At 47.2% G+C, this 26190-nt stretch overlaps 1 protein-coding gene across 2 annotated transcripts in view; it reads left to right on the top strand.

The window, feature by feature from the left end:
• LOC147677880 (B-cadherin-like) overlaps nt 1–26190 on the top strand; it is a 195939-nt gene that overhangs the window by 139419 nt on the left and 30330 nt on the right. For both annotated transcript variants that reach the window (XM_086945775.1, XM_086945776.1), the window contains 3 exons: nt 2207–2352; nt 16789–17013; nt 23695–23913. In XM_086945775.1, coding sequence (XP_086801901.1) covers nt 2207–2352; nt 16789–17013; nt 23695–23913 — 590 coding nt within the window. The remainder of the gene's footprint in view (nt 1–2206; nt 2353–16788; nt 17014–23694; nt 23914–26190) is intronic.

Raw genomic sequence — 26190 nt, 5'->3', positions numbered from 1 at the left:
TGTGGCTGCTGTGGTCCTTTCTTGGATTGACGGGGCGTGTGTGGATATTGACCCCTCTACCCCCTCTTCAGGAGTTAGATTGGACTCTAGTTTGGAGGTCAGACAGTAGAAAATACTGTGTATTAGATGGGCAAACTGATGGATCCCCTACGTTTTTACTCATATTAATCTTCATTCAGGTCAGCATCTAGGTTTTTACATAATGAATGCTACTTTGCTCTTTGCCTGATTTTTGATATTGCAGGAATAGATGACTAAATTAACTCCTACCTTCTCAGAATGGTTGGCCAAAATGCATACCATAAAACAGCAAAAACAATTAACCGTAACTCTCAGAACTTTGTTAACATTTCCTACTGTCCATCGTTTTTCTCTGGTATATATTATTGCAATGTATCTGTTTACACTTATGTAATTGTACACAACCCATATGTAACTCATGCAACTGCTTCTATTCTTCCTGTGCACACAATTGCTAAATATCTGTGTACCACATGTAATTATTCTTCCCTACATGGAACTTGTGTAACTTCTATTCTGCCAACTATAACGCGCTCTGATACCTTTTGGGTCATGTTCATGCTATATGAAACTCTTTAAATAGAAGCCCTCCAACCGAAAGCCAAGCATGAAAAATGCCTGCGTTCATTTTGTGGACAACACTGGCTCTCTCGATACATGAAGAGTAATGCCCCCAATGGACAGAGTGGTTTGCTGCTACTCAATTACACATAAAACACATAGTAGACTGGACCGCATTTTGGTGGCAACTGTTTCGATGCCACAAATCCGGGCAGCCAGTCATTTAAGCAGATATCTGTCCGATCACTCCCACGATTAAGTTTGGTATGACCATGGTAGAAGTAGCACCCATAACTTCCATTTGGAAAATTAATCCTGTGATACTCAGACCTCACTTGTCTTGCCAGTGCATGCACAACATCCCCTAGACTTAAAGGCTAAACTAACAAGAAGCTATAAAGGCTATTTTAAGGCTGGTGATGGATATGCAAGGAATGCGGTTTAAGGAGGCAGATAAAGATTGAGTTGCAGGAGGAGGACAAAGTAGTTTAGTTTAAAAAAAAAAAACTTGCTTCCCCCCTAAGTGAACGCAGAAGTAGTGGAGGTTAAAATGGTTGTAGGAGAAAGATGCAATAGGATTCACTCGTATTGAAAGAGTACAGCCAAAGACTTCATAGGGAGGAGCCATACACAACAAAGGAGCTATAGAGGGATACAGATCAAGTCTCCCCTCATAATATTCAATCCAAAAAAGACCTAATCTAATATGGGATGACCATCCTTGTGAGCATACCCCAAGCCATATCGTGGCCCAAGTATTTAACAGCTACCACAATGCCGTCCAATCCTAGGTCCATAATTTAAAAAAAGTGTCCTTCCCCATTATAAAACCATTAACATGCATTTCAATAGAAAGGAAAAAATGTGCAAAGGTTTGGAGATGCCTCACGGAAACACCACCAAGGGAGCTGCTGATGGGTTTTCACCAGTGTGCTCTGGTTCTCATCATTGGCAACTCCCAATCATAATGTGGAAAAAGTGCACAATTTAAATGTGTGAAAAAGGTAAAGCACGCACTTGGAACAATCTCCGCGTGCAACCCTATTCTGACCCCTTCTAAAGAAGCAAAATAACTGCTGACTTTCGCTTCTCCAAGCGAAAAAGGAGCTAAACGACCACTGGCAAAACCATCAATTTAATCAGTGCTGTGCATCTTTTCAATTCAAAAACATTCCATACTGTCGCAAACCATCAATTTTTATGGAAGGCCAACATGTTTCATTGCCATTCAAACTTCCTGCAATTTCTTCAGGGCTAGGGATCAGTCCTTACCACACTGTCAATTCCATAATGTACGTGGGGAAATATGACACAGACCAAGTTAGCACAGCACATGATTATAAAACCATACACGCCAAGCGTGTTGACTAGAATTTCTACTGCTCACATATATGGAATATTTACCTGGAAGTTGCCTGATCGTGCATACCAGCAATCTCTTCTCTTAAGGGATGTGTACGCTTCCACACCACCCACATGTTATCACGGTTGTTTTATGTCAACCTGTTGGGGAGGGGAAACACTATCGATGGTGGTATTTACATAGTAACTCACCCCTGCCATCACGATTGTTCTAGATAATCCTTGCACTATTGTCAAATGATTCAGTCTTTTTTCTATTCAGATACATCATGGGTAATGACCCTGCCAAATGGATGTCCATTGATCCAGAAACGGGCATCCTAACTGGAAACGGTAACCTGGATCGCGAGGACAAGAGATATGTGAAGAATGACACTTACACAGTTGAAATTCTGGCAATGGATAATGGTATGATTTTGCTGGCACAGGGGGCTTCTACACATAAATGTTTTTAAAAGCACAGTCTTCGGTTACTGCATGAGTCATAAAATTAAATCATAAGTTAAAGTTACATTCAAGGCATGTGGCTGTAGATGCACATACTGTACATACTCCTGTCGTTCTGTGTTAGGCTTGGATGTGTACAAGTTGTTTCATTCAAAGAAGGCTTTTGAGTCCGGAGGTACTGTGACTCCACTTGGTACTAATGTGCATGGTCATTGACTCCATTGTCTGATTTTTCTTTCTGCTGTCTGAGGTCGGACTTGTACTTATGTGCTCTTGGTCAACACTGTTGCGGTGCGGTTTTCGGTGCACACGGTTCCTTCCCTCCGTCGGTATTGTACTTCAATAGTGTCTCCCTTTCTCTCAATCTCTAGTCTACTTCTTATTACTTAGCACGAGCTGGATCTGTGTCGACCGCAGCCCCTCTTGGGCCTTGCCTGTTGTGACCTGCTCTGCCTTGAAAAGGCCTATGAGTGACTGCTTCAGCTCTGGCCACCATGACACCAGCACCATGCAGACCAGACCCTCTGCAGCAATCGCATTAGCCTGAGTGCCTTCCGGAACCTTGGTGCCAAAAAAACACAGGCATCCTCTGGGTCGAAGACGTTGGTGTCGACCAGCAAGTCCAACACCAGCGCAGTTGAGACCATTCTCCCTAGCTGCAGACTGCCCAGCCCAGACTGAAACGCCAGATTATTCACCCCCTTATGGACTGCATCCTTGAAAGCCCAATTGGCACTGCTGCTCCACCCAAGAAACATCAGATCTTCAAGGTGGCCTTGGACATGCATCTTCCAGTTAAATCAGGCAAGTAAGCAGATAAGGCTACGAGTCTCTTACCACTAGCCCCTTGCACCACCATTCCCTCTCCCCGTTCCTCAGCCCTCCCCGCCTGCTTCTTAAGGGGACACCCTTGACATCACACCTTGGCTTTCCACACTCTGACACGGGTGGGCGTGATGACTCATTTTACACTACTCCCCATGGTGATCCAAGGGACTCATAAGATGTAGACCCTCCAGGGGGACGCAGACTCTTTGCCATTACCCTTCCTGTAAGCGCTTATCTTTTAGGAACTTATTGGTAGGACCGCCTCCTTTCACAAGGTGGAACTCTAAACAGAGCCCTTGGAGGACTTTCTCTTCGAAATCCTCTTACACTCAGTATCTTCCTATGCTCAAGGGTATATTACTTCACACGCCTGTCCAGGCTAGAGTTATAACTCCTAGTGTTGATAAAAATATATAGAAACCTCCCCTTCTAACCCAATGTCAGCTCCTGCTAAACTCTGTTAATCACCACTGCCCATAAGTGAGCCTGCTCCTAGGCCATTGGGGATGCCCCACCACAAGAAAAGGAAAGCAAATGCTTAGATGCTGCAAGTAAACGGGCAACCATGCAGTCTGACAACCACTAGGCATAGCTAATTCTGCTTGATTTCTTGCATGATCGGATGGGGTCCATTGGGACAAACTGGAGGAACTCCTCCAATATCTACATGAAGAGCATGGGTAAAAAGGTCAGGAGATAGTTTAAGGCAATGCTCATATCAAACGCACATATCCTCTGTACCTTGGACACATCCGCCACCCCTGCCAGAGGGGTCCATTCTAGCATTCTGCTACACTGACACGCATGGCCCCGTATCTCCTGCTTGAAGTCAGAATTTCAGCAGAACCTTCTGAACATCACCTTTGATGGTGATCTCCTCTTTGGTCTACAGGTGCACCAAGCTTAAGAAAAGATCACGAAGGATACAGAACCATCCAAAGCTAGGGAGGGTTACTGCGAACACCAGCTTCCTGCAGTTCCTTTTGCCGCTCTCCTTACCTTGGAGGCTCAAAGACCACCTCCTCTGAAACCTCCACATCCTATCAGCACACCCAGGGTCAGCAAATCTACCCCCAGGTATTATTACAGAGGCTCCTATAGGGGCAACGGTGCCAGAGGTAAGGTTGGCTCTTCAAAAGAAGATAGACCCACCACCAAACCCTGACATGCTTCTTCATTACCTCACCTCCCCTCTGACCACACAACACTCTTCAGGGAGTCACCTACAAGTCTTTACCTCATGGCAAGCAGTCACCTCAGTTCAGTGGGGGGGGGGGGGGGGGAGGCTATTCTCAACTCGGAGGTAGGCATAGCTTATCCAAATCCTGGCATGACCCATTTCTATCTGTCATTGCTTTCTTGTTCAAACCAAATAAACAATTCAAGTCTAAATAGTCATGCACCTCCTAGGCATGGCTCCTGCATTGCCATAGTGCATCATGCCAGGCTTCACATGCGTCAGTTGCAAGAATGTTTAGTGCAGCAGTGGTCTCAGGTGGAGGGTCATTGGGGTTGATCTTTATCGGCTGCCACAAATCAGTCTCTGCAGTAGTGGAACACCAACAACCTGTAGGGGCAGCCTTTCCTCGACCCGTTCCACAGAAGATTGTTACAACCGACACCTCCCATATAGGGTGGGGCGCACATTTTCGGAATGTGACTACAGAGTCAGTGGTAGACCAAGTACCAGGGCCTCCACATCGACTACCTGGAACTTCTAGGTGTTTGGTAGGCATTGAAGGCTTTATCTCACCTGATAGGCAAAGTTGTTCTTGTCCGGACAGACGGTATGACAGCCATGTATTCCCTTCAGAAACAAGGGGCGGTGGGGTAGACAAGCTCTCCACAGATGTCTCGACTGTCCCGGAGCGTTTGGCATTGGACTTTCTGCCACAAAATCCATTTGTTAGCGGAATACTTTCATGGGATGGACAACGATGCTTCCGATGTCTGCAGGAAGCAGAAACAAGTCCATAAGTGGGACCTCCACCCACAAGTCGACCCTAGTTACTTTCCCAAAGGGGGGGGGGGGGGGTGTATTCCTATAGATGGACCTATTCGCAATGGATGAACTCCCCCCGATATTCTCGGTACATAAAGGATATTGACTATTCCTTTCCAACCCCCAATTTCTTACACAAAGTGGTCATTATCTGTACACAAAAATTAAGTGGGCACCCTCCTGGACAACTAGCAGGAGTGCACAAAATGTCTGTCTTAGTTTTGCCGCATAAATCCTTTACTGGATTCACAGGCTGTGCATTATTTCGCAATCTAGTGGTTTGGTCTAGAATTGTCCTTTTTTTTTTTTTCTTTTCCTGTCGGCATTGTCAACGGTGTGTGCCCATCTCTTGTTTGATATCCAACCGTGCCCTGGCTATTCCTGTGCATAGATGCCATTTCAGATTATTTTTTCCGCCACTGGGTCTGAAAGCAATGGATGGGTCTGAAAGCAATGGATGGGCTCAAGTTTTTGAAAAATGCAACTTTTCTGTAGAAAATAAATGGAAACGCCGAAGACAGTGGGAAAAAAGCATGAGAGAAAGTGGCCCTTCTTTCTCCCAGCGGGGGACCTGCTGCAACCAGCCACGCAGTCGGAGAATGAGGGGAGATAGGGCATGGAGAAGTTGAGGGTGGAGAAGTGTGGCTCAATGATTAGAGCGGCAGACCCTGATGCAGAGGCCTAGCCCGGGACCAGGGTTCAATTCCCCGCCTCGACGGGTCTTGTGCTCAAAATTCCACGGACCTAATAATTCTGGCCTTGGTGCCTATTCCAATCATGGAGTCCCACTCTGCAACTCTGGGCAATAGCTTGCTTAATCTCCAATGGCCCCCACAACGCTAAGGATGCCTGGCCACCACCTTGGGGGTGCCGAGGAGTGGACACCTCACAGGGAAAGCCAGGATGGGTTCCACAGCGGTATTCGTACAAGCGCCTTGAGACCCTTGCGGGTGAGTAGTGCGCTATACAAGTATCCATTTACAGTTTACATTTACATGGAAAATACCCCCCTTTAAATTCTGCCTATCCATTTTGTGCAGAGACCTCACCCCTCTCAACGAGGTCTGTAATTTATCTCTTGTAGTGCCAATCAAGAAGAGGACTGGAAGGCCTATGCCACGTTTGTACCACAGACCTTAAGGGTACAGCAAAGATGGAGGTTAGAACACTACACCATGGCTACCCAGAGATCGGTAAAGCTGAAGGCGCTCAGCCTGTTCAGCGACTATGACAAACTTGAGGAATCCTAAACAATGAGTCTTGGCAGCAAAACATACACAACTGATGCCCAGAGGAAACTGGCTATGAGGAAGTCTGAGAGACCGAAAAGCAAAAATAAAAACAAGGTAATTAAGCCGCCAAAAGTCCCTGACTCTATACCCTCGGACAAACAATCCAACAAGGCCGCTTCGGTCCCTAAGCAAACCTAAACCAATGGTCATCCAAAATACAAAGCGGCCCATGGATCCCGACCATGGGTTACCAATGCAGGCAAAACGCCATTGAAGCCCTCGATTATCCCATCCACCTAAAAGGGTGCGTTGCTCCACACCAAACAGAAGGCACAGGATGTCAAAGAAGAGCAGGCTCAAGGCCAAAATGGCAGCACTCCTCCAAAGAAAGGAGTTGGACTCCTCATGTGAATTTTGGATCTGTCTGCTTTGGAGGATCTAGCAACAACAGAGTACCATGAACTCCAGGAGGAGAGTTCTATAGACCAAAGGGGCAGCAGGGTTCGACAAAGTCGTGCCATGATCTCCACACCGAATATTCAGCTCCTGTATTAGTGGACAACTACCCTTTGAGGCAGTCTCCACCAGACGACCTCTCTATGTACAACAACCTCATTAAGAGGGCTGCGGAAACCTATGGGGTACAACTGGAGGAAGTAAAGAAACTTGTTTCCTCCTGGAAACACCAATGTCGGCGAACAAGTGAACCGGTGTCTACCAATGCTGCCTAGCATATTGGGCCAGAGGAGGGAGGCGTTTTGAGAACATGCCACTGCAAAGGTAGTAACGCCAAGAGTTGGAATTAAAAAGTACAAACCTTCAACTCAAGACCTGAACTATATACAGGAAAATGCACTGGCTGATTCGGTAGTTGTTCCTACAGCAAGATGATGTAACAGCGCCCACACTTTTACGGGTCCAACACCTGAAAAGGAGAGCCGGCTCGACATGGTAAGGAAGATGGCGAGGGAGGCTGCAACAGTGGTGAAGTGCCATCTCGCACACTGAACAGATCTGGCCAACAATGGGACTGAGTCCACCCTACAACACCTCGCAGAGGAGTACAAAATGAGGACCAAAGCAGTCTTACAGAAGGGATGGAATATAGTCAACACATGCTTGGAATCAGCCTTGACACGCTGCAGACACTGCCAGTAGGCAGATGTGCACCATCACTACACCAAGGAGACATGCCTGGTTAATAGTCTGGTTTAATCTAGAGCTTCAGGCCTCCATAATTATCATGCCCTTTACAGGAGATGCATGTTTAACCAGGCAGTCGACGAGTCCTTATAACAAAAGACAACGAAACTGCTAAAGCAATGGGGGCTCCAACACAGAGGCTCATTAAGAAGGGGAGGAAACACAACCTAAAAGCCCGCAAGCCTTTCACACCGGGCAGCATCAACAAGCCACCCAACAATCAACGTATTGGCAACACCCTGCCAGGAAGCCCTTTCGGGCAAGAAGATGGGGAAGAGGACAAACTTCAAGGGGGAGGAGCTTTAGGCATGTGACTTGCCGAACAACCCAGGCCCTCACATGACACCAATGGTAAGCAGAATAGGGACTTTTCCCAGAAGAGTAGGGGGAAGAATGTCACATCTGAGAAATGGATTTTAAACTGGATACGTTAAGGATACTGCATACAGCTGACCAAAGAACCACCCCAAAAATCGAAGATTTCAAGTAGAGGAGATAATAAAATTAAGAAAGGTGGTGTAAGAACTCTCAGAAAAGAAATCATCGAAAGGGTATCACCAAAGGAAAAACCAGGGAAACTATTCTCCTTATTTCCTGGTCCCAAACCAGGATCCAACTCTGAGGCAGATCCTAGACCTCAGATTCCTAAACTTATTCATTCGCACCCAACATTTCTGAATGACAACACTCCAAGGTGTTGTCCCATTTCTAAAACAAGGGGATTATATGGCTAACTTAGATCTGAAAGAAGACTACCTATGCATCCCTATGAATCAAAGACACCAGAGATACCTCACATTTGTACTAGACAGAGTACTCTACCAGTTTACCGGCATGAAGTCAGCACCACGTGTCTTTACAAATTGCCTCCTTGCAGTCGCTGCATACTTAAGAAGGAAGGGAATAAATGTATACCCATCCATACCTAGACAACTGGCTAGAAAGGGTGAAATCAAAACCTAAATGCGAAAGGAACATTCAAACAACAATCACGACCAATAAAGAACTAAAAATACAGAAAAAGAATTTGAAGATGGCGACTATACCAAGGGTGCAGTCTGTCATACAAGGGACAGGCATACCTCCAAATAGTGGCCAACTGCGCTTGCGGTGTGAAGAATGAAAAGACCATTCCGGACCCAACCGCTAGATGGCGGAATAATGCACAGCATGTGAATCCAGAAAACTCTTCAAGCTGTAAAACTACACCTACTGGTAAGTATCCATTTGTTTTGCCTTGCATCCTGCCTTGGAAAATAAGCTGGGAGGGCAGAGGACATTAGTTTGACCAAACCACTTCTTGGACATTGATTTTGAAAATCTGAAAGAAGGGTCCTCTTAAGCTGTACACAAATTATGAACTGTTTTGCAGCATGAGTCTTTTTACAGATTCACATGATGTGCATTATTCTGCCATCTAGTTGGTGGTTGGGCTGGAATTATCTGTTAGTGTTTTTTTTGGGGGGGGAGGGGGGGGGGGCAGCAATGAGTTGTCAAGCATTTGATTCTGTGTCCGGTGTCTTAACAGACTGACTCCCAAGAAGCTTAGGACTCTTTTATCTGCCATTTGGCTCTGGAGCTCTCAGCTGTGTCCAGACCCAAGAGAAGAAGGCAGTGTTTTCGAGGAAGTAACTGAAAAACACTTGAGAAACAGCTCAAACATGAGGGTGATCAGAAAAGCACCGAAGGGGGAAATTTGCTTACGAGGATTTCAATTGGACCCCCTCACTAATACTACTAGTGCTCGAGGAATACAAGCAAGCACAACTTTTATCCTGATAATATCCCAATGGGCTAGACAAACCTGGTTCTCTGGTCTGGTGGAGATAGCACAGGACCGGGTTAAGAGTCAACCAGCCCATCGGGACTTGTTGACAATAGAAGGGGGTCAGGTATACCATTCAAATCAGCCACTCTTAGCCTAGTGTAATTGCTCCTGAAGACCTAGAGTTTAGTCACCAGTCGTTACCTTGAAGGACCATGGAGCACTGAAGATGCCAGAAATTCTACCACAGTGATTCACCACATAGGGAAATATGTTTGTATATTGGTGTAACCGAAAGACTTCCAGAAAGCTGGGCACAAGACACTATGGGTTGCAAGATGAGGTACCTTACAGTGCCTCACTTAAATACGCCTGTCGGCTATAGTGATATATACACTAAGGAAGTCTTAGAAAGAAGTGTCTATACCACAACGGTCATCAGATTTCTGGAAGGGGCCAAGAGGATGGCCTTACCAAGGTCCATCTCCACACCATTTTTTAATCTAAACCTGTGCGAATGCCGCTCATAAAAACCACCCTTTTAGCCCATGCACAATGCAGGTTTCACGCCCAGGAATATACTTCTGTAGAGAGCCTCCAAACAGTTGTCGGAGGTCTACTCTCTTCAGGGGGTTTCAAGTTAATTTTGTGTACAGTGTGCTAGACTCCTTACTCGGTTACCGTGTGAAGGAAGCGGATATTCTGCGACACACCCTGGCACTATGTTAATTGGTTGGTAAAGACTTTAGTACTTGGAATACTTTTAGATCGCACCAACCAGACAACTGGTTGCAGAATTTTTTTTTTGTGGGCTTACAGTAGTTTACAGCCTGCCCATTGGTTGACCTTGTCACTCTTATTTGCTGGATTCTTATTTGATTTGCCTTCCTCTTTTTGTTTATTTCTTCCCCCTGGAGAATGGACTCTTTATCAAAGTTTTGACTGGCTGATTTGTAACCTTCCTCTTCAAACTTTTAGGGAACTACTTTTCCTTTTCGGTTACACTTCATGAGTGCTTTGGTTTTCCAACTTTTTAGGTCTCAGCCCCCCCTCCCAGCGCTGCCTTTCCTCTGCCATTCTATGGTTTCCAATAAGTCTTACTAAAACCTAGTTATCTATACTGAAGGTTTTTTTAGGGAACTTGTTTGCATGTTTTGACGTCGCTGAGTTAGAAACAAATTGTTTCTCTTTTTTTGCAGAAGCAACCTTTCAAATATGTGTTCCTGCTATCCACAGGAGTTGGAAATTACGTAAAACATGCTATTTCTGTGAGAAGGGCGGTGGTTAGGCTTCGACTCTAGATTTCTTCTCCGTGGTTTCTTACAACATTTAACAGTTAAACAGTAGCACTCTTACCGCCCTCGCTATCTACCGCCCTGTACCGCCCTCACTCTCTCTAGCTCTGTACCGCCACAAAATCAATCTGTGCAACCATTCAACAACTGGTTCAATTATGTTCTCTCAATGTTTCAAGCTTTGTTACAAATGTCACAAAGATGTTTCACTTCTGTTCTTGGATTTTGGTCACAATAAAAGACTGAACATAATCTTCACAAAAGTTATTTACAAAAGTTTAAGCTATTGCATTATAAATTACAATAACTTTTATTTAAGTATTAATTATTTAAAAAAAATTAAAAGCCATTGTTTCTAATATCAATACATCCAAGTCACGTAAATACAACTTCTGTAGCAGGGCATCTCTGTGTAAAGTCATAATCTAGTGAATAGTCCCGCCCATGTGCGGGGACCCCGGAGCAATCAAAAATCTCTTAAACTGCTGTCTTTGCAGTACTGCATAGACACTTGGAGAATTAAGACAAATAATGCAGCCTAACATATACAAGGCTACAAAGGCCACCACTTCATCTAAACATTAAAAAGGATAGCCCACCATGTCCGGTTTAACACTTTTTTACCAAGTTTTCCTCACAGGGAAAACTCCCCTTCACCAAAATCCTTGAACTGATAGAGAGGAAGGGTTGGACAGACAAGACCCCATAGGCTGCCATTATATGCCTTGAAAAGGATACCGTGCCTTTAAGGAACTCTCCAGAGACCCTCTGTATCCCAGGATGCACAGCCAAAGTAAAGACAACACCACTACTGTGCAAACAGATTTCTCAACGAAGCCTGCCCAACCTGAGCATCCAGCTCCTGCTAGCAGGACCCTGGAGCATTGAGCTCTCCCTTTTTGGGTGTTTCAATTTTTTGGCACTTTTCGTGTCGAGTGTTTCACTCGATGTCCGACTGCTTCTTCTGGGTTTTTGGCCAGTTTCGGCAACTCTCCTGTCGAATATGCCAGCCTTGTTTGACAAGTGCCCCAAGTGTTCCAGGAAGAAGGCTAAATCGGACGCTCAGTGTGTATCCTCTGTCTACCATCCTCTCATGTCCCTGAAGACTGAGAATTGCAGATCCTTCTCCAAGAGGACCCTGAGGGACAGGGAGGGTCTGGGCATGGAGGGACTTCGTCCTCCGCGCGTGCTTCGGCCTCTGGGAGGGGGGGGGGCGCTCCCCAGTCGATAAGGCCAGGAAAAGGCACAGATCTACGTCTGCGTCGAGAGGGATGACCACAATCTGCTCCCTGTCGTCCCAGGGCTCTGGGGCGAAGCGACGTCATCGTTCGACGTAGAGTGGACTGATGTCGAGACCTTAGACAAGGTCGATGTCAAGGACTTCATCGTTGTCGAGACGACGTCGTGATGGGTCCGAGAGGCACCAGTGCTTGCTGTCGAGGCGACACCGCCGTTCGCCGTAGAGGACGAAGACTAGGGTCGACGTTGAGAAGACTAGGGTCGACGTTGGGAAGACTAGGGTCGACCTCTAGGGGGCGGTCAAGGGCCAGGTCTGTCCTCTGCCTCAGTGGTCAGCCTGTCCTCTGCATCCAAGAGCCCACGGCGGCGGCGGCGGCGCCGGCACTCGGGTTTAAAGAGGTCGGCCTCGAACTTCATCGTCCAGGCCTGCACAGAAGAAAGAGTAGAGTGGTTAGGTCTTCGGACTCTGAATATTCGCAGACCTACTCGCCTTCTAGGCCCAGGATGCCTACGCCTCCTCCATTGCCTAAGGAGACTCTGCCTCGTCCTCCTCCTACTCCTCAAATTCCTCCTCAACCTCCTCCTGCACTGCTGCCTACTCCGCGCTCTCAATCTCTGCCACGCCTCCTGTCACCACCCACGAGGCCTCCACAACCTATGGTTCCGGTTCTGCTTCCGCCTCCTGTACGGCCAGTGGAACGCCCGAGGCCCACCCAGGAGATAGAGGTCCCGGTCCAGACGGAGACACCGATCAAGGAGTTACCGTCTGTCTTCGACATGGCCCCGGCACCGTCACCAGAAGGACAGGTCAAGGTCCCATCATACGGATTCTTCCACTGCCAGGGAGTACTCGTCCACCTCATCTGATTCCCCCCCCCCCCCCCCCAGTACGAGGGTGTCACCGGTCGATGACATCGTGTCATTTCAGGAGGTGTTTTTGAGAGGGGCAGCGAAGCTGGGGATTACAGTAACGCTTCCCACACCTTCTACATCGGTAATTTTCGAGACCCTATGCAAGCGCCAGTTGTCTCGACCCTTGTTGCCCTTGGTGCCAGGGCTGGAGGAACCGGTGATGGAGCTCTTCTTGAGTCCAGCCGGGAAAGAGTGGATTTTGCTGACGCCGGAGAAAAAGTACAGGGCCCCAGACTCTGATCCGGCGTTCCTTCGATCAGACCCAGTGCCGGATTCGGTGATGGTCACTGCGGCCAGGAAGCAGCATGCTACTGCCCTGTCTTCTATGGTGTCTCCGGATAAGGAGAGCCGTCAGATGAACTCAGCGAGATGAAGTATGCGGTACGGCTGCTACGTCCATGAAAGCCGCTAATGCCACGGCTCTCTTGGGTTGGTATGACCGGTCTTTGTGGGAGTCCCTGCAGCAGTTTCTGGAGCACCTTCCCAGGGACAAGAGGGAAGACTTTCAGGAAATCATCAATGAGGGCATGATAGTATCCAATCAGGTTACCCGCTCAGCTGCAGATTCCTTTCGGCGGCTCATGGGTATTGCCATGGAATTCATCGGAGACGCCATGCCTAGTTGCGTTTGACATCACTGAAACCAGAGGCGCAGCAGCGAGTCGCCAACTTGCCGTTCTCTGGATCGACGCTCTTTGGTAAACATGTGGATGAGGAGATGGCCCGCATGAAGGCGGAAGCAGAAATCCTGACGGCTGTCTGGTTAGAGAGGCCAAAAGAGCAGAAGAATACCTTGCGTCCCTTCCAGAGACGTTTCGGTGCCCAGGGAAGAGGGCAAGGTCGTCAAGCTGGCCAGCAGCACCACTAGCAGCAGCAGTACCAGTGGCGGCCAGTCCAGAAGCGCCAGAGGGGCAGAGGCGGCCAACAGTCCTCCTCGACGCCCAAAGGCCGGGTCTAGGCCCTAAGGGGTTACTTCCACCTCGTCCGTTACCCGCTCCGGTGGGCGGAAGCATACAACATTACTTGGCAGAGTGGAGAATTACTCCGGACAAGTGGGTGCTGAATATTGTTTGCAATGGCTAGTCTTCGTTTCGTCAGCCCGCCGCCAGCAATTCCACCGGTTTGCTTGCAGTTCAAACTGCGCGAGCTTCAGGTGGAGGAGGATACCCTGTTAAGATAAAGGGCGATAGACGTCCCTTTGTCTCAAAGGGGAAAATGTCTTTACTCTAGGTTCTTCCTCGTGTGTAGGAAGGACAAGGACAAGAACGAGTTCAGGCCCATTCTGGATTTGCGACAAGTAAACAAATGGATTTGCATGGAAAAGTTTTGCATGCTGTCTCTGCACCAGCTTTATCCTCTGCTGCAAAGGGGAGACTGGCTATGCGCAATAGACCTGCAAGATGCGTACTTCCATGTGCCCATTGCATGGAAACACCGGAAGTTCCTGCGATTTCTAGTAGGCACCAATCGCTATCAGTACACCGTACTACCATTTGGACTGAAGTCTGCACCCAGGATGTTTTCAAAATGCATGGCAGTGGTGGCAGCGCACCTGAGAGAGAACAAGGCGTTTGTCTACCAGTTCCTGGACGACTGGTTGAACAAAGCCTCCACCTTCCTGGAAGCGCAACTGCACTTCAACAGGACGGCCGTTCTGTTGAACCAGCTGGGGTTGCATATAAACATGTCCAAGTCTGTTCCGACGCCTGTCCAGTGCCTACAGTACTTGGGAGCCTCCATCGATACTGTCAGCAGCGTGTCTCCTTCGGAGGAGAGACTTATCAATCCTTCGGAAGGCTCAGGCTCTCATAGCTGTTCCATCTAGAACCGTGAGGACGGTGTCTTCTCTACTGGGGTCGATGGCCTCTTGCATCTTCCTCACGCCTGCACATGAGGCCGTTGCAGGAATGTCTGGAGGATCAGTGGGACCAGAAGCGGGGGAGCTGGGACGACAGGATCAAGCTGTCCTTCCACGCTCAACAGTCCCTGAGATGGTGGTGCTCCAGAGAATCTCCTCAACAGGGTTCCATGTCACAAGGACATTCCCATTCAGACTGTCGTCGCGGATGCTTCTCTCCACGGCTGGGGAGCGCATTCAGACCATCTACAGATCCAGGGAACGTGGTCCCGGCAGAATCCACGTATCCTCAATTTCCTGGAACTCAGAGCGGTGCACATGGCACTGAAGGGCTTTCATCTGTCCTTCCAGACCAACTCCTTGCTTGTGCAGATGGACAATACCACAATGTATTACCTCAACAAGCAGGGAGGCTTGAAATCGCGCACACTGTCGCAGAAGCTCAGGCGATCTGGCACTGGCTACTAGCCAGGGGACTGACGATAACTGCTACCCATCTGCCAGGTGTGCAGAATGCTCAGGCAGATGGACTCTGCAGGCTTGTGCAAGAAAACTACAAGTGGGTTCTAAACGACAAAGTGCTAGGAGACCTCTTCGACGGGTGGGGCACTGTGGACATAGATCTGTTCTCCACCGCCGAAAACAGAAAAATGCAGAGACTTCGCCTCCAGGTATTACCAACTGGGGAACGCGCTATGGATCAGCTGGTCGAAGAAGACAGATTAAGAGATTATTTTTGATTGCTCGGGGTCCAAGCACATGGGCGGGGACTATTCACTAGATTATGACTATAACAGATACCCCTACTACAGAACTGGAGTTACAAGGAATAAACTACTCCACCTATTGCATTACAAATGCTATAGGTGTCACATTGGCGAAAGTTAAAACTATTGGAATTGTAAATGACAAAGCTATTCATTTAGCTATTTTCAAAACCAACACAAATACAAAATTTGTCATTTACAATACCAATAGCTCAAACTTTCCTAATGCGAGACCTATTGCATTGCAAATGCTTGTTTTAAAAACCTTTTTTTTAAACTTTATAGCAAATTGCAGTGCTTATGCACTAGTGAGATAGCTATTTTTTTTTTTAATTTACTGATCCATCTTGGATCAGTCAGTCATCCTGTTATTCCATAGGCATTTGCCTGTTTGACGCATGCATGCGCCTAGAAAACGGCATGACCAGTGGCAACTTCGGGAAAGCCTATAGGTCTAGCCTTTTGGACCTATAGGCTTTGCCAATTTACTGTGCCATTGCTTGTCTCGTTTCTTGACGCAATCCACCTATAGACCTCTATGAGCTCGTGAGTTATTTTAGCCCTATATGTCCAGGGGCGGGGGGGAGCTGTTGCACAGAACTTGCTTCTTATTTATCATACAGCAATGTGGTTTTGGTGAGGGGGTTGTGGGGATGATGAGATTTAAAACAAGGGCATGTACATGACAGCAGCTGACATTACTACTTGGCATTTCTTTATATGAGCAAGTACTTGCACTATACTGCCAAGGAGAGGTGACTGTTAGACCTGGCATCTTTGTGTTTTTTTCCCTGTTTTGTTTGCTTCTGATCTCCTGTTTGACTGTGCTGCATTTGGTTTTAGAGCTCTGTGCACTTTACCACTGCTAATCAGTGCTAAAGTGCAAGTGCTTCCTGCGTATTTGTGGTTGGCTATCCATGATAGGCCTGTTTGATTTATTAGGAATTCCCTAGTAAAGTGCACTGTGCGCCCAGGTCCTGCAGCACTGGTTGTGCTACCCACATGAGTCGCCCTGTAAACGTGTCTCTGGCCCGCCACTGCATTGTCATAAATTGCATTTTTTAACTGCCATGTCGACCTGGCTGGTATACCCACTTGCCAGGCACAAACCTTTCCTTTGTTTCATGCAAGTCACCCCAAGGTAGCCCCATGGGCAGGGTGCAGTGTACAGTGTACGTGAAAGGTGTGTTTTCCATGTCCAAGCATTATATTGCTTTGGTTTTGCATGTGAACCTCAAGCATTGTGTAGTTGCTGCCTTATTCTTTTGTATCAGTGGTATTCTTTGTTTCCTGCAGGGTTTCCACCTGGAACCGGCATGCTCACTGTTGTCCTGCGCCTTCTGGATGTGAACGACAATGGACCCGAGCCTGATCCTCGCATGTTCACGGTCTGCACTGAGAACGCAGAGGCTCAGATGCTGAATATCATTGACCTTGACCGACCCCCAAACACCTTTCCATTCCGAGCTGAACTAACACACGAGTCTGCAGCAAACTGGGACGTGCATATGAACGAGAAAGGTATTTGTGAACTGCCTGGGCAGTGGGTGGGCAAGGTATAGCGAAGGAAAGTGTCAATGAAGCAAGATAGTTGGTATTCATTCTTTTATTGAAGGATCATGTTTGTATGCTCTCCCTTTTTTCTGTCTTTGGGCACTTATATTGCAGAAATACTTTTAACTACCAAAGTGAATCACTAAACTATTGGTAATTGAAGTAGCACATGGTCTCACACTGTCCTTTGTTACGAGCCATTTCTTATTGCTGTGTGCTTCATCGATTCGATTTGTAACCTAGTCGACATGTTGGTGTATATATGGATACTCCTGTTTCTTAAAGCAAAGTGTTGTCCATTCACTGGTATTTTGCAAAACTGATCATTTGTCCACGTTATTGCCCAAGGTGATTCTACCACAAAATGACCTTTGCTCCCTTCACTCTCCTCCATCCTTTATGTATTTTGCTGCTGTGGTGGAGGATTCTAGCTTAACAGCCGTCCACTGGGTCACTTTGCCAATGCATAGCACACACAATTGCAGGATGTAGATCTGCTCCTCCCCAATAGCTCTTGTATAGTAGTTTTTATCCAGTTTTAGGGTCAATCTGCGATCAGCACCCTCTGGGACCTTCCTGGAAGGAGCTCTAGTCCCTCAGATTTTCTACCGCACGTCGTGCTAAGGGGGGGGGGTCTCCTCTGAGCTCTGCTCAGTTTTCCTCATTTCTGGATTTCCAGTATTTCTTCTTGCATGATTCCATCTTTTAAATGAAGTTCTTCAGTTCTTCATGGCAGATACACCTAAGAGGCCTTTTTAGGCCCTGTGGTGAAAAGAGGCTGCATGTGGATTACAAACACAAAGATTGTCTCTACTGCCTTTACCCAGAGCATTCTTCAAAGGACTGCAAGGTATGTCGTACCTTTTCTTCAAAGACCCTCAAAGATCGGGAGGGGCTCATCTTGATTTGGCTGCAGAGGCTTAAAGACAAAGACCAACCAGACTCTTCTGAGGAGAGTGAGGGCTCTTCCATATCCTCAAAGTCCTCTCAAAAAAGACCAAGGGTGGCTTCTACAGGCCCTTCGGCACAGCCACCTCAAAAGACGCTTAGTCTTCAGAGGTACATCCCAAGGCTCTACCACCAAAGGTTTCTCCTCAGGAGAGTGTTCACACATTTGAAAAGCCATCCACTCAGTCGACTGTGGCTTTAACGACTAGGAAATTTATGGCCTTGTGTAACCTTGACAACGACTGTTTCCACTTCTGTCGCCTTATCTTCACTATCTACGTCGACCCGTAGGTCTGTTTCATAGACTATAAAGAAGTCCTCGCCGACGTTTAAACTGTCAACGCTACGGTCGCCGACGACTGCGTCGAATAAAACTCTCGTCAACATCCACTCCGGTGTTGTCGTCGACCATCTCCATCGACAACTGTTCTGTCGACGGGAACTCCCATCGACCATGGTGCCTTTGGCGCTACACCGTCGACGACGACTGATTCCAATCTGAAAAGTACGTACGTCAATATCAAAATCACAGAACGTACATTGACACCAGCCCTGACTTCTCCTAATAGGGTCCAGCCATTGCCTCCAGCTCACCTCTTAGACTAAGGATTCTGACGAGGGCAGCATGTTTAGAACGGCGACAAACCCATCTAAACTTAACGTGAAGTATCAAGACAGTTCGGATTATGAGGACCAAGATCATCGGACGTTTTATACTGAAGAATACCATCCGCCTCCACCTCCCATGGTTTGCCTGCCAGCATCTTTGGTTTCCGACCTACAATTCCTCATTACAGACTAAAAGCAGAGATTCCCTACTTCTGCCAAGTCTCCAGCTGTATCTCCTCCGCCAAGACCACAGCTTCCACCTTTAAATCTACATCTGGGGACTCATTTCACCACATCCGCCTTCCACAGACTGAGGAGGAGGATCCACATGAAGGGGAACTTCATGATTCCCAGTCCACTCATGAGTGGGACGACTGTCATACCCTTCCTGCTTCTCCGGTGCCTGCGCAGGCTGACTCTCCTCCTGAAGACATTGGGGGATTTCACAACAGTGAAAAGAGCGGTGCAACGTTTCCAAATACCTATGCCATCACACCAGCAAGTTTGAGTCCTATACGATTTTAAGGAACCTTTTAAGAAATCTGTCAGATCTATACCCATTATAGAATACATATGGGATCAGGGTGTGAAAATAATGCATAACCCTTCCTCTGTGCCCCAGTATTGCCTCGTCTGCATAAGAAATACAGAGCTCCAGATACTGCTCCAGCTTGTTTGACAGGACATCCCAAACCAGACTCATCACGCAGGCTGCTCAACGAAAATCAAAAAATCCTTCAGCCCCACTAGCCGCTCCTCCGGACAAGGAAGGTCGAAAGCTTGATAACATTGGTAAACTTTTCTCATCAATATCTGCTTTAACAGTGCGTGCATCCTATTCCTTGGCACTGTTAGGGCGTTATAACACAGTTGTTGGCAGACATCGCTCCATATCTTGCGGCCTTGCCAGATGATTCAAAAGAGGAGCAAAAAAATCTTGCTTGAAGGCGAACGTTCTGCATCCAAGATAATAAATTGCGCAATGGATAGCGCCTCTACTGGATTTCGCCAACTAGCTGTCGCAGCTGTATTACGATGCCAGGGTTGGTTGAAGGCAACTTCATTCAGACCGGTAGTGCAAGCAAAATTTTTGGCCATGCCCGATGGCCAGCTTCTTTTCGGATCACACATTGCCTAAGCTCTTCAAGGTATAAAAGAAGGACACCGACACGTCCAGAGCTTTGGGTACCCTGCAATTCAAGAATCCACCTTTTCATGGCTCAAGTGGAAGAGGGATATCCTCTACAACAGGTGATTACCAAAACCGACCTTCCTACTCTTCTGGTCCACAGTATTGGCCACAATACCAGCAGCAGCAGTCATCATATACTAAGTCCTCCTTTTGTGGCAAAGGTGGTCAACCGAAGGGGGCAGCTCGGCGAAAATGACCTTTCACTACCGCCAGTCTCCATTTCATCTCCGCCCTCAACAGTTGAAGGAAGAATTTCCCATTTCCTAAAAAATTGAAACCAATCACAATGGACTGATTGGTTCTGCAATTAGTTCAATACGGTCATTAACTGGAGTTCACTCCAATTCCTCCCCAAACCCCTCCCCGACCTATGCTTCACAAAAATCTACGTATTGTACTCCGGGAGATTTAACTCATGCTCCAGAAGGGAGCTATAGAAAGGGTTCCTCTTTGTCAATGGGGAAAGGATTTTACTCCCGCTTTTTCTTAGTACGCAAAAAGGAGAAAAAAATGGAGACTGATCTTAGACCTGAGAAGCCTCAACAAATTCTTTAAAAAGCAGTTTCGTATGGTTACCATCCAGGAAGTACTACAACTTCTCAATGCGGAGGACTACATGGTATCTCTGGATCTTCAGGATGCCTATTTTCACATCCCTATCCACCAGAAACACAAATTTTTTAGGTTTGCAGTAGCGGGCAGACACTTCCAATTCAGTGTCCTACCGTTCGGACTCAAATCGGCACCATGCATTTTTACAAAATGCCTCTTCAGTAGCTGCATATCTCGGGCAACAACACCATCAGGTCTTTTCATTGTCTTGGCGACTGGCTGGCCAAGGCACCATCTCTAGAAGACGCGTCCAGGTCTTCAAACGCCTGTCTACAGCTTTTCGATCGCTTGGGGCTCACTCTCAATCGGAATAAGTCTGCCCTCCAGCCTTCCCAGTGTACAATTTTCTTGGGTGCTATACTCGAAACGACCCAGAAGAAAGCGTTTCCGTCACAGGAGTGAAAAGACAAGCTTCTTTCATTGGCAATTCGCATATGTTCCAAGAAGTCTTTAACAGTGTGCCTTTGAAATACCTAATCTGGATGATGTCTTCATGCATTCTACTAGTTGCACTAACACTCTCGTTACAAAAGATCTGGAACTGGTTGCGCCTTCACAGGGCAGAGTACGTCCCAGGAACGGACAATGTTCTGGCCGATTCTCTGAGCAGACAACCGCAGGCCTGTCACGAATGGGAATTGAATCAGCGCGCACTCCCGCATATTCTCTCAATGGGGCACCTCTCTCCTAGACCTGATCGCTACAAGGCAGAACTCCAAATGCCAACACTTCGCAAGCTGCTGTCCCCAGAAGGGATCACTAGGGAATGCATTTTCGATTGCATGGTGCAACGTCTTTGCATACGCTTTTCCACCGTGTCCCCTGATTCCCAGGGTTCTCAGGAAATTGAAAGCGGAGCCTTGCATGCTCATTCTGATAGCCCCGCTTGGCCACGCCAACATTGGTTCACGGAGCTTCACCTTCTCTCCCTGGAACCGCCGATCCAGTTGAAACGGTTTCCCTCTCTTCTCACAATGAACCACCACCAAGTCCAGCATCCGGAGCCAGCATCTCTCAGATTATCCGCTTGGCTCCTGAGTTCAGCGAATTCCAGGGCATAGACATTCCGCCGGATTGAAGAGCAGTTCTGGCTCGAGCGGACGATACTAACAAAACATACTCCTTAAAATGGAAGAGGTTCTGCATCTGGTGCAAGTCCAAGAAGATATACCTTCTTTCATCTTCTCCAGTACAAATATTGCCTTACCTTCATCTGGCGAATTCAGGTCTTGCTCACACTTCCATGAAAGTTCACTTGGCAGCAATATCCCGTTCCAGAAGATCTTCTGCTGGCCCTTCTCTTTGGTCTAACAGGTTGATCAAGCAGTTTCTTAAAGGCCTGTTCAGGACTTTTCCTCTTGTAAAGACTTTACCTCCCACTTGGCAACTCAACACAGTTCTTGCTCAGCTCATGAAACATCCTTTTTGAGCTGATCTTAAGTATTTTTCCTGGAAAACTGCACTCCTTCTGGCCCTTACCTCAGCGAGGTGAGTAAGTGAGCTCCAGGCATTTTCAATTCAAGCCCCTTTCGTTCAGTTCAAACACGACAGTGTTCTACTACGAACAAATCTAAGCTTTTGCCTAAGGTCCCGTCAGACTTGCATCTCAATGAACCTATAGTCTTGCGTTCCTTTTTTCCGAATCCTCACACAATGGCAGAAAGAACTCTGCATTCTCTGGATCTTAATCGCTGCCTAAAGTTTTACATTGACAAGACTAAGACCTTCCGCAAGTCCAACCAACTCTGTGGGTTACAGTCCACCTCGAAAAGGTCTTCCACTCCCTAAACAAAGTATCTCTCGCTGGATCTCTGCAGCTATTACTTTCTGTCACCAGCCAGCGGGGCAACCCCTACGTTCCAAGGTCCGAGCCCACTCCACTAGGGCAATGTCTACCTCCATGGCACTCTTTGCAGGTGTGCCTATCTGACATTTGCAGAGCTGCAACTTGGAAGACGCTGCATACATTCACCAAGCATTACTGCTTGGATACGGCACTCATGAAGGATGCAGCAGTGGGACAGGCAGTACTTCGTCGTCTATTTCGATGGAGGTGGGCCGCCTTTTCATCCCGCCATCCTTTCTTGTATACGCACATTTCTCTATTGTTCCTTAATAGTTTCTTTGATTGCAATTTGGTACTTTCTATGTTTCACATTGATGTTATTATCTGGTGAATTTGTATATGCTGTACCATCCAAAATGTGCTTATCATTGCTTACTACTCTGATTCAGGCATGTGAATCTATGAAAGATACCCTACTAATGGATGAATGTGTTACTTACCTGTAACTGCAGTTATCCAGTATTGATACCTTTCATAGATTCACATGCAACACACCCACCTCCCCTGGAAGGGCTCATCTACTTCTCTGTGATACACCTACTTAGCACTGTGTTTCTGAAAATCTGAGGGACTAGAGCTCCCTCCAGGAAGGTTCCAGAGGGTGGTGATAGCTGATTGGCTCTTCTCTAGAGTTTGGTCCTTTTTACAAAAGGACACGGATATTTTACTAATGTAAGTCCTTTGGCCTATTACTCTGTCTAATGGGACATTACTTTATTTATGTACCGGGGACTCCCATCCCGACAACGGGGAATGATTCAGGCATGTGTATCTATGAAAGATACCAATACTGGATAACTGCAGATACAGGTAAGTACCGTATTTATTGTACAACATTAACGCCCAATGAGGCCTCCTAGTGCTTTGTGGGTGGTGAAGAGGTAGCTACTCATTTCTTATGGGTAGAAAGGTGTTCTGCATAGGTCTGTGTGAGGAGTATTTTAGTAATGTGCAGTTCCGAAATGTCCAATGCTGTAGATTGCTATAAAACATGCTATTAGTGGCCATCCCTCTAATGAATTTCTTGTGGAAATTAGTCCAGCCAAATATTTTCAAATAATTGGTCTTTTAGTAAAATTCCCTAAGGCTTGTTTTGACCCAGCTTTTATTTGGAAGAGAATGGGGTGCAGTGGCTTTCTATGAATATTAAAATGTAATTTTTTTTAAAAGCTAAAATACCACTTTAAGGTTTTTGTTGTACAGGAATACCTAGCTTAACTTTATGGGGTATTCCTGCAAAATCATTTTAAGCCCTCCTGTCAAATGTGCTATGGTGATGTTCTGTTCTCTCTGGGTCTGATGCCGGGATAGGTGTTTTCGCTCTGGTTTAGAGTGGTTACAAATCTCGGTTTTGAATCTGGTGCACATAACTTTATCAAGGTATCCAGTCTTATTTGCGTTTTTTCTTTCACCTTAAACTCACGGCGTCTAATCATTACAGGAACTGCAGTAGTGCTGAAACCTACAAACGATTTAAACGAAGGATACCACCACATTTTTCTCCGGCTGTATGACAATCAGAATAAGGACCAGCTGACGGTGGTGAACGCAACAGCGTGTGTCTGTAGTGGTAGCACCAGGAAGTGTGCTGGGAAGAGAGAAGCTGCATTTGGCCTGCCCATCATTCTCGTAATCTTGGGGTCTGTTCTAGGACTACTGAGTAAGTACAAATAAAAAAATGTTTACGCTGAATGCCTAGGTAATAGTGCCCACCAGGGAGCCATGGCTTGGAGGAAAAAAACGGTGAAGCAGTAACTTTGTGGCCTGTTTTAGCAAGCATTTGTATCCAAGATTGAAGCTCAGCAATGCGTCAGTGTTCATGATAAAAGCGGTATGGTGGGGAAAGGGCTATATATAGTGACTTCAAGGAATAGAAAGGTTCCAATCATATCAGAGTTAACCAGGCATAATGGTTATTGTGATTATCATAATCCTCGAATCAGAGCAAAAAGCTCTGCAGAAATGTTTGACCACTGTTCCCCTGCCTTGGTGCAAAAGTTTCTCTACCCAGTAAATTTTCTGAATGGTGTTCTTTAAAGCAAACCTTTCCTGGATCACATGGAAGACCTGCATGCACTTGTATTAGATGTTCAAGATTCTGCCTTATCAATGAGTGATGTGCTTAACTTCACTAAAAGAGCTGAAACGAACTGCATTTGGCTGTCCTTTGCTGCTTGCAAAGGTTCCTCGTGTGAATTGCTTCCAAAGGCTAAGTTCATTGAGGGATCCTATTCGGACGCACATAGTATCAGAGTACATGGTACTGTGGACCCTGATAATTATCCAGTATTTGGGTGTCTTTCATAGATTCACATGCCTGAATCATTCCCCGTCGCCGAGACGGGAGCCTCCGGTACATAAAAAAGTAATGTCCTAAGGACATACATAGAGAATATAGGCCGAAGGGCCTCCCCTTTGGGGCCTTTCCACGTCCTTATGTAAAAAAGGACCGAACTCTCATCGTTAGCCAATCAGCTCCGACCTCCCTCTAGAACCTTCCCGGGAGGAGCCTCAGTCCCTCAGATTTTCTACCGCACGTTGTGCTAGGGAGTCTCCAACCTGAGCTCTTCAGGTTTTCCTGACTTCGAAGTCTCAAACTTCGCTGAAGTACACTTTGTACGGAAAAGTTATATATCCTATCTTCGACTACATGTCGGAATCTGATAAGAAAGCTTCGTCCATGGCGGACTCGCAGAAGAAAGCCCTCCTAAGGGCCTGTTCCTCCTGCGGCAAGCAACGGATTCAAGCGGAGGACAAGCACGACCTGTGCTTATATTGCCTGTACCCTGACCACGTCACTGACAAGTGTAGGGTGTGTAGAGCCTTCCCAAAGAAGACTGTTAAGGAAAGGGAAACTCGCCTCCGCGAATGGCTCGACAGGCTTAAGGTCCGAGACACTCTGGAATCTTCCGAGGGTAGTGTCTCCGCGACCTCTAAAGTCTCCAAGAAGAGACCCAGGGTGCAGTCCCCTGGAGAGACAGACACTCCTCCTAAGAAGGCGCACAGGAAACCTTCGGAGGCACGTTCCACCACCTCCTCCGTGTCTGTTAAGGATGGCCAGAGGTTCAAGAAGCCCGCTCCATCTACTAAGCGGACCACCTCGGTCACGACCACTGTGTCGACCACTACGGCCTCATCACCCTCCGCGAAGGCCACGACGACCACCACTGCGTCCTCAGGCGCACCGGTCTCCTCGACCATTCCTCTGAAACCTTCATCCAGTACGAATACAAAATCCAGTACGAATACCAAGTCCTCGTCACCTAAGAGGTCTAAATCTACAAGTACACCTTCGCCAAAAACATCTCATACCGAAGGATCGTCACCTAAACGGTCGAGGTCGAGGTCAAGTTCAAAAGGCACGCCTTCGACGACGATATCTCAAGTCCAAGGCCCTACCACCAGTAAGCCGGCGAAACTCTTATCCCCGCAAAATTTGACGCCATCGACCCTAACGGAGGTGCCCGAGTCACCGACACACACGGCGGGCACGCCATCTTCACGCGCGTCGTCGGAAGAGACCCCGGCGCCATCTTGGAAAGAATCGAGATTGGTCGAGGCCTCTATTCACTCGATTCCAACGCCCTCGGTTCACCCTACGGTGGAGTTGGCACCCGAGCAAGAACAGGAGACACTCCAGAGTGAGGAGTCAGACGAGGAACAGGAGGTTCACGAGGAACACCAGGACGTCCACGAGATCCGGGACGAACTTATATATCAGGGGCGCTCCCGGAACGTCGACACGGTGAACACCCCGATGATCTGTTTACCGCTGTCCCTGGTCAACGATTTGAAATCCCTGGTGCAGGACTATAAACAACGGTTCCCGGACGCCGACAGCGGCACCCACGTGCCAGTCACCCAGGCGCAACCATCGGCCTCGCAACCTTCCGCTCCCCAGGCCCGTCCTCGGAACCAACCCCGACCTCGCACTCGA

The sequence above is a fragment of the Lissotriton vulgaris genome, chromosome 12 (assembly GCF_964263255.1).
Source record: "Lissotriton vulgaris chromosome 12, aLisVul1.2, whole genome shotgun sequence".
Classification (NCBI taxonomy): domain Eukaryota; kingdom Metazoa; phylum Chordata; class Amphibia; order Caudata; family Salamandridae; genus Lissotriton; species Lissotriton vulgaris.
Note: the sequence above shows the minus strand (reverse complement) of the source record. Positions and strands in the feature narration are given on the sequence as shown.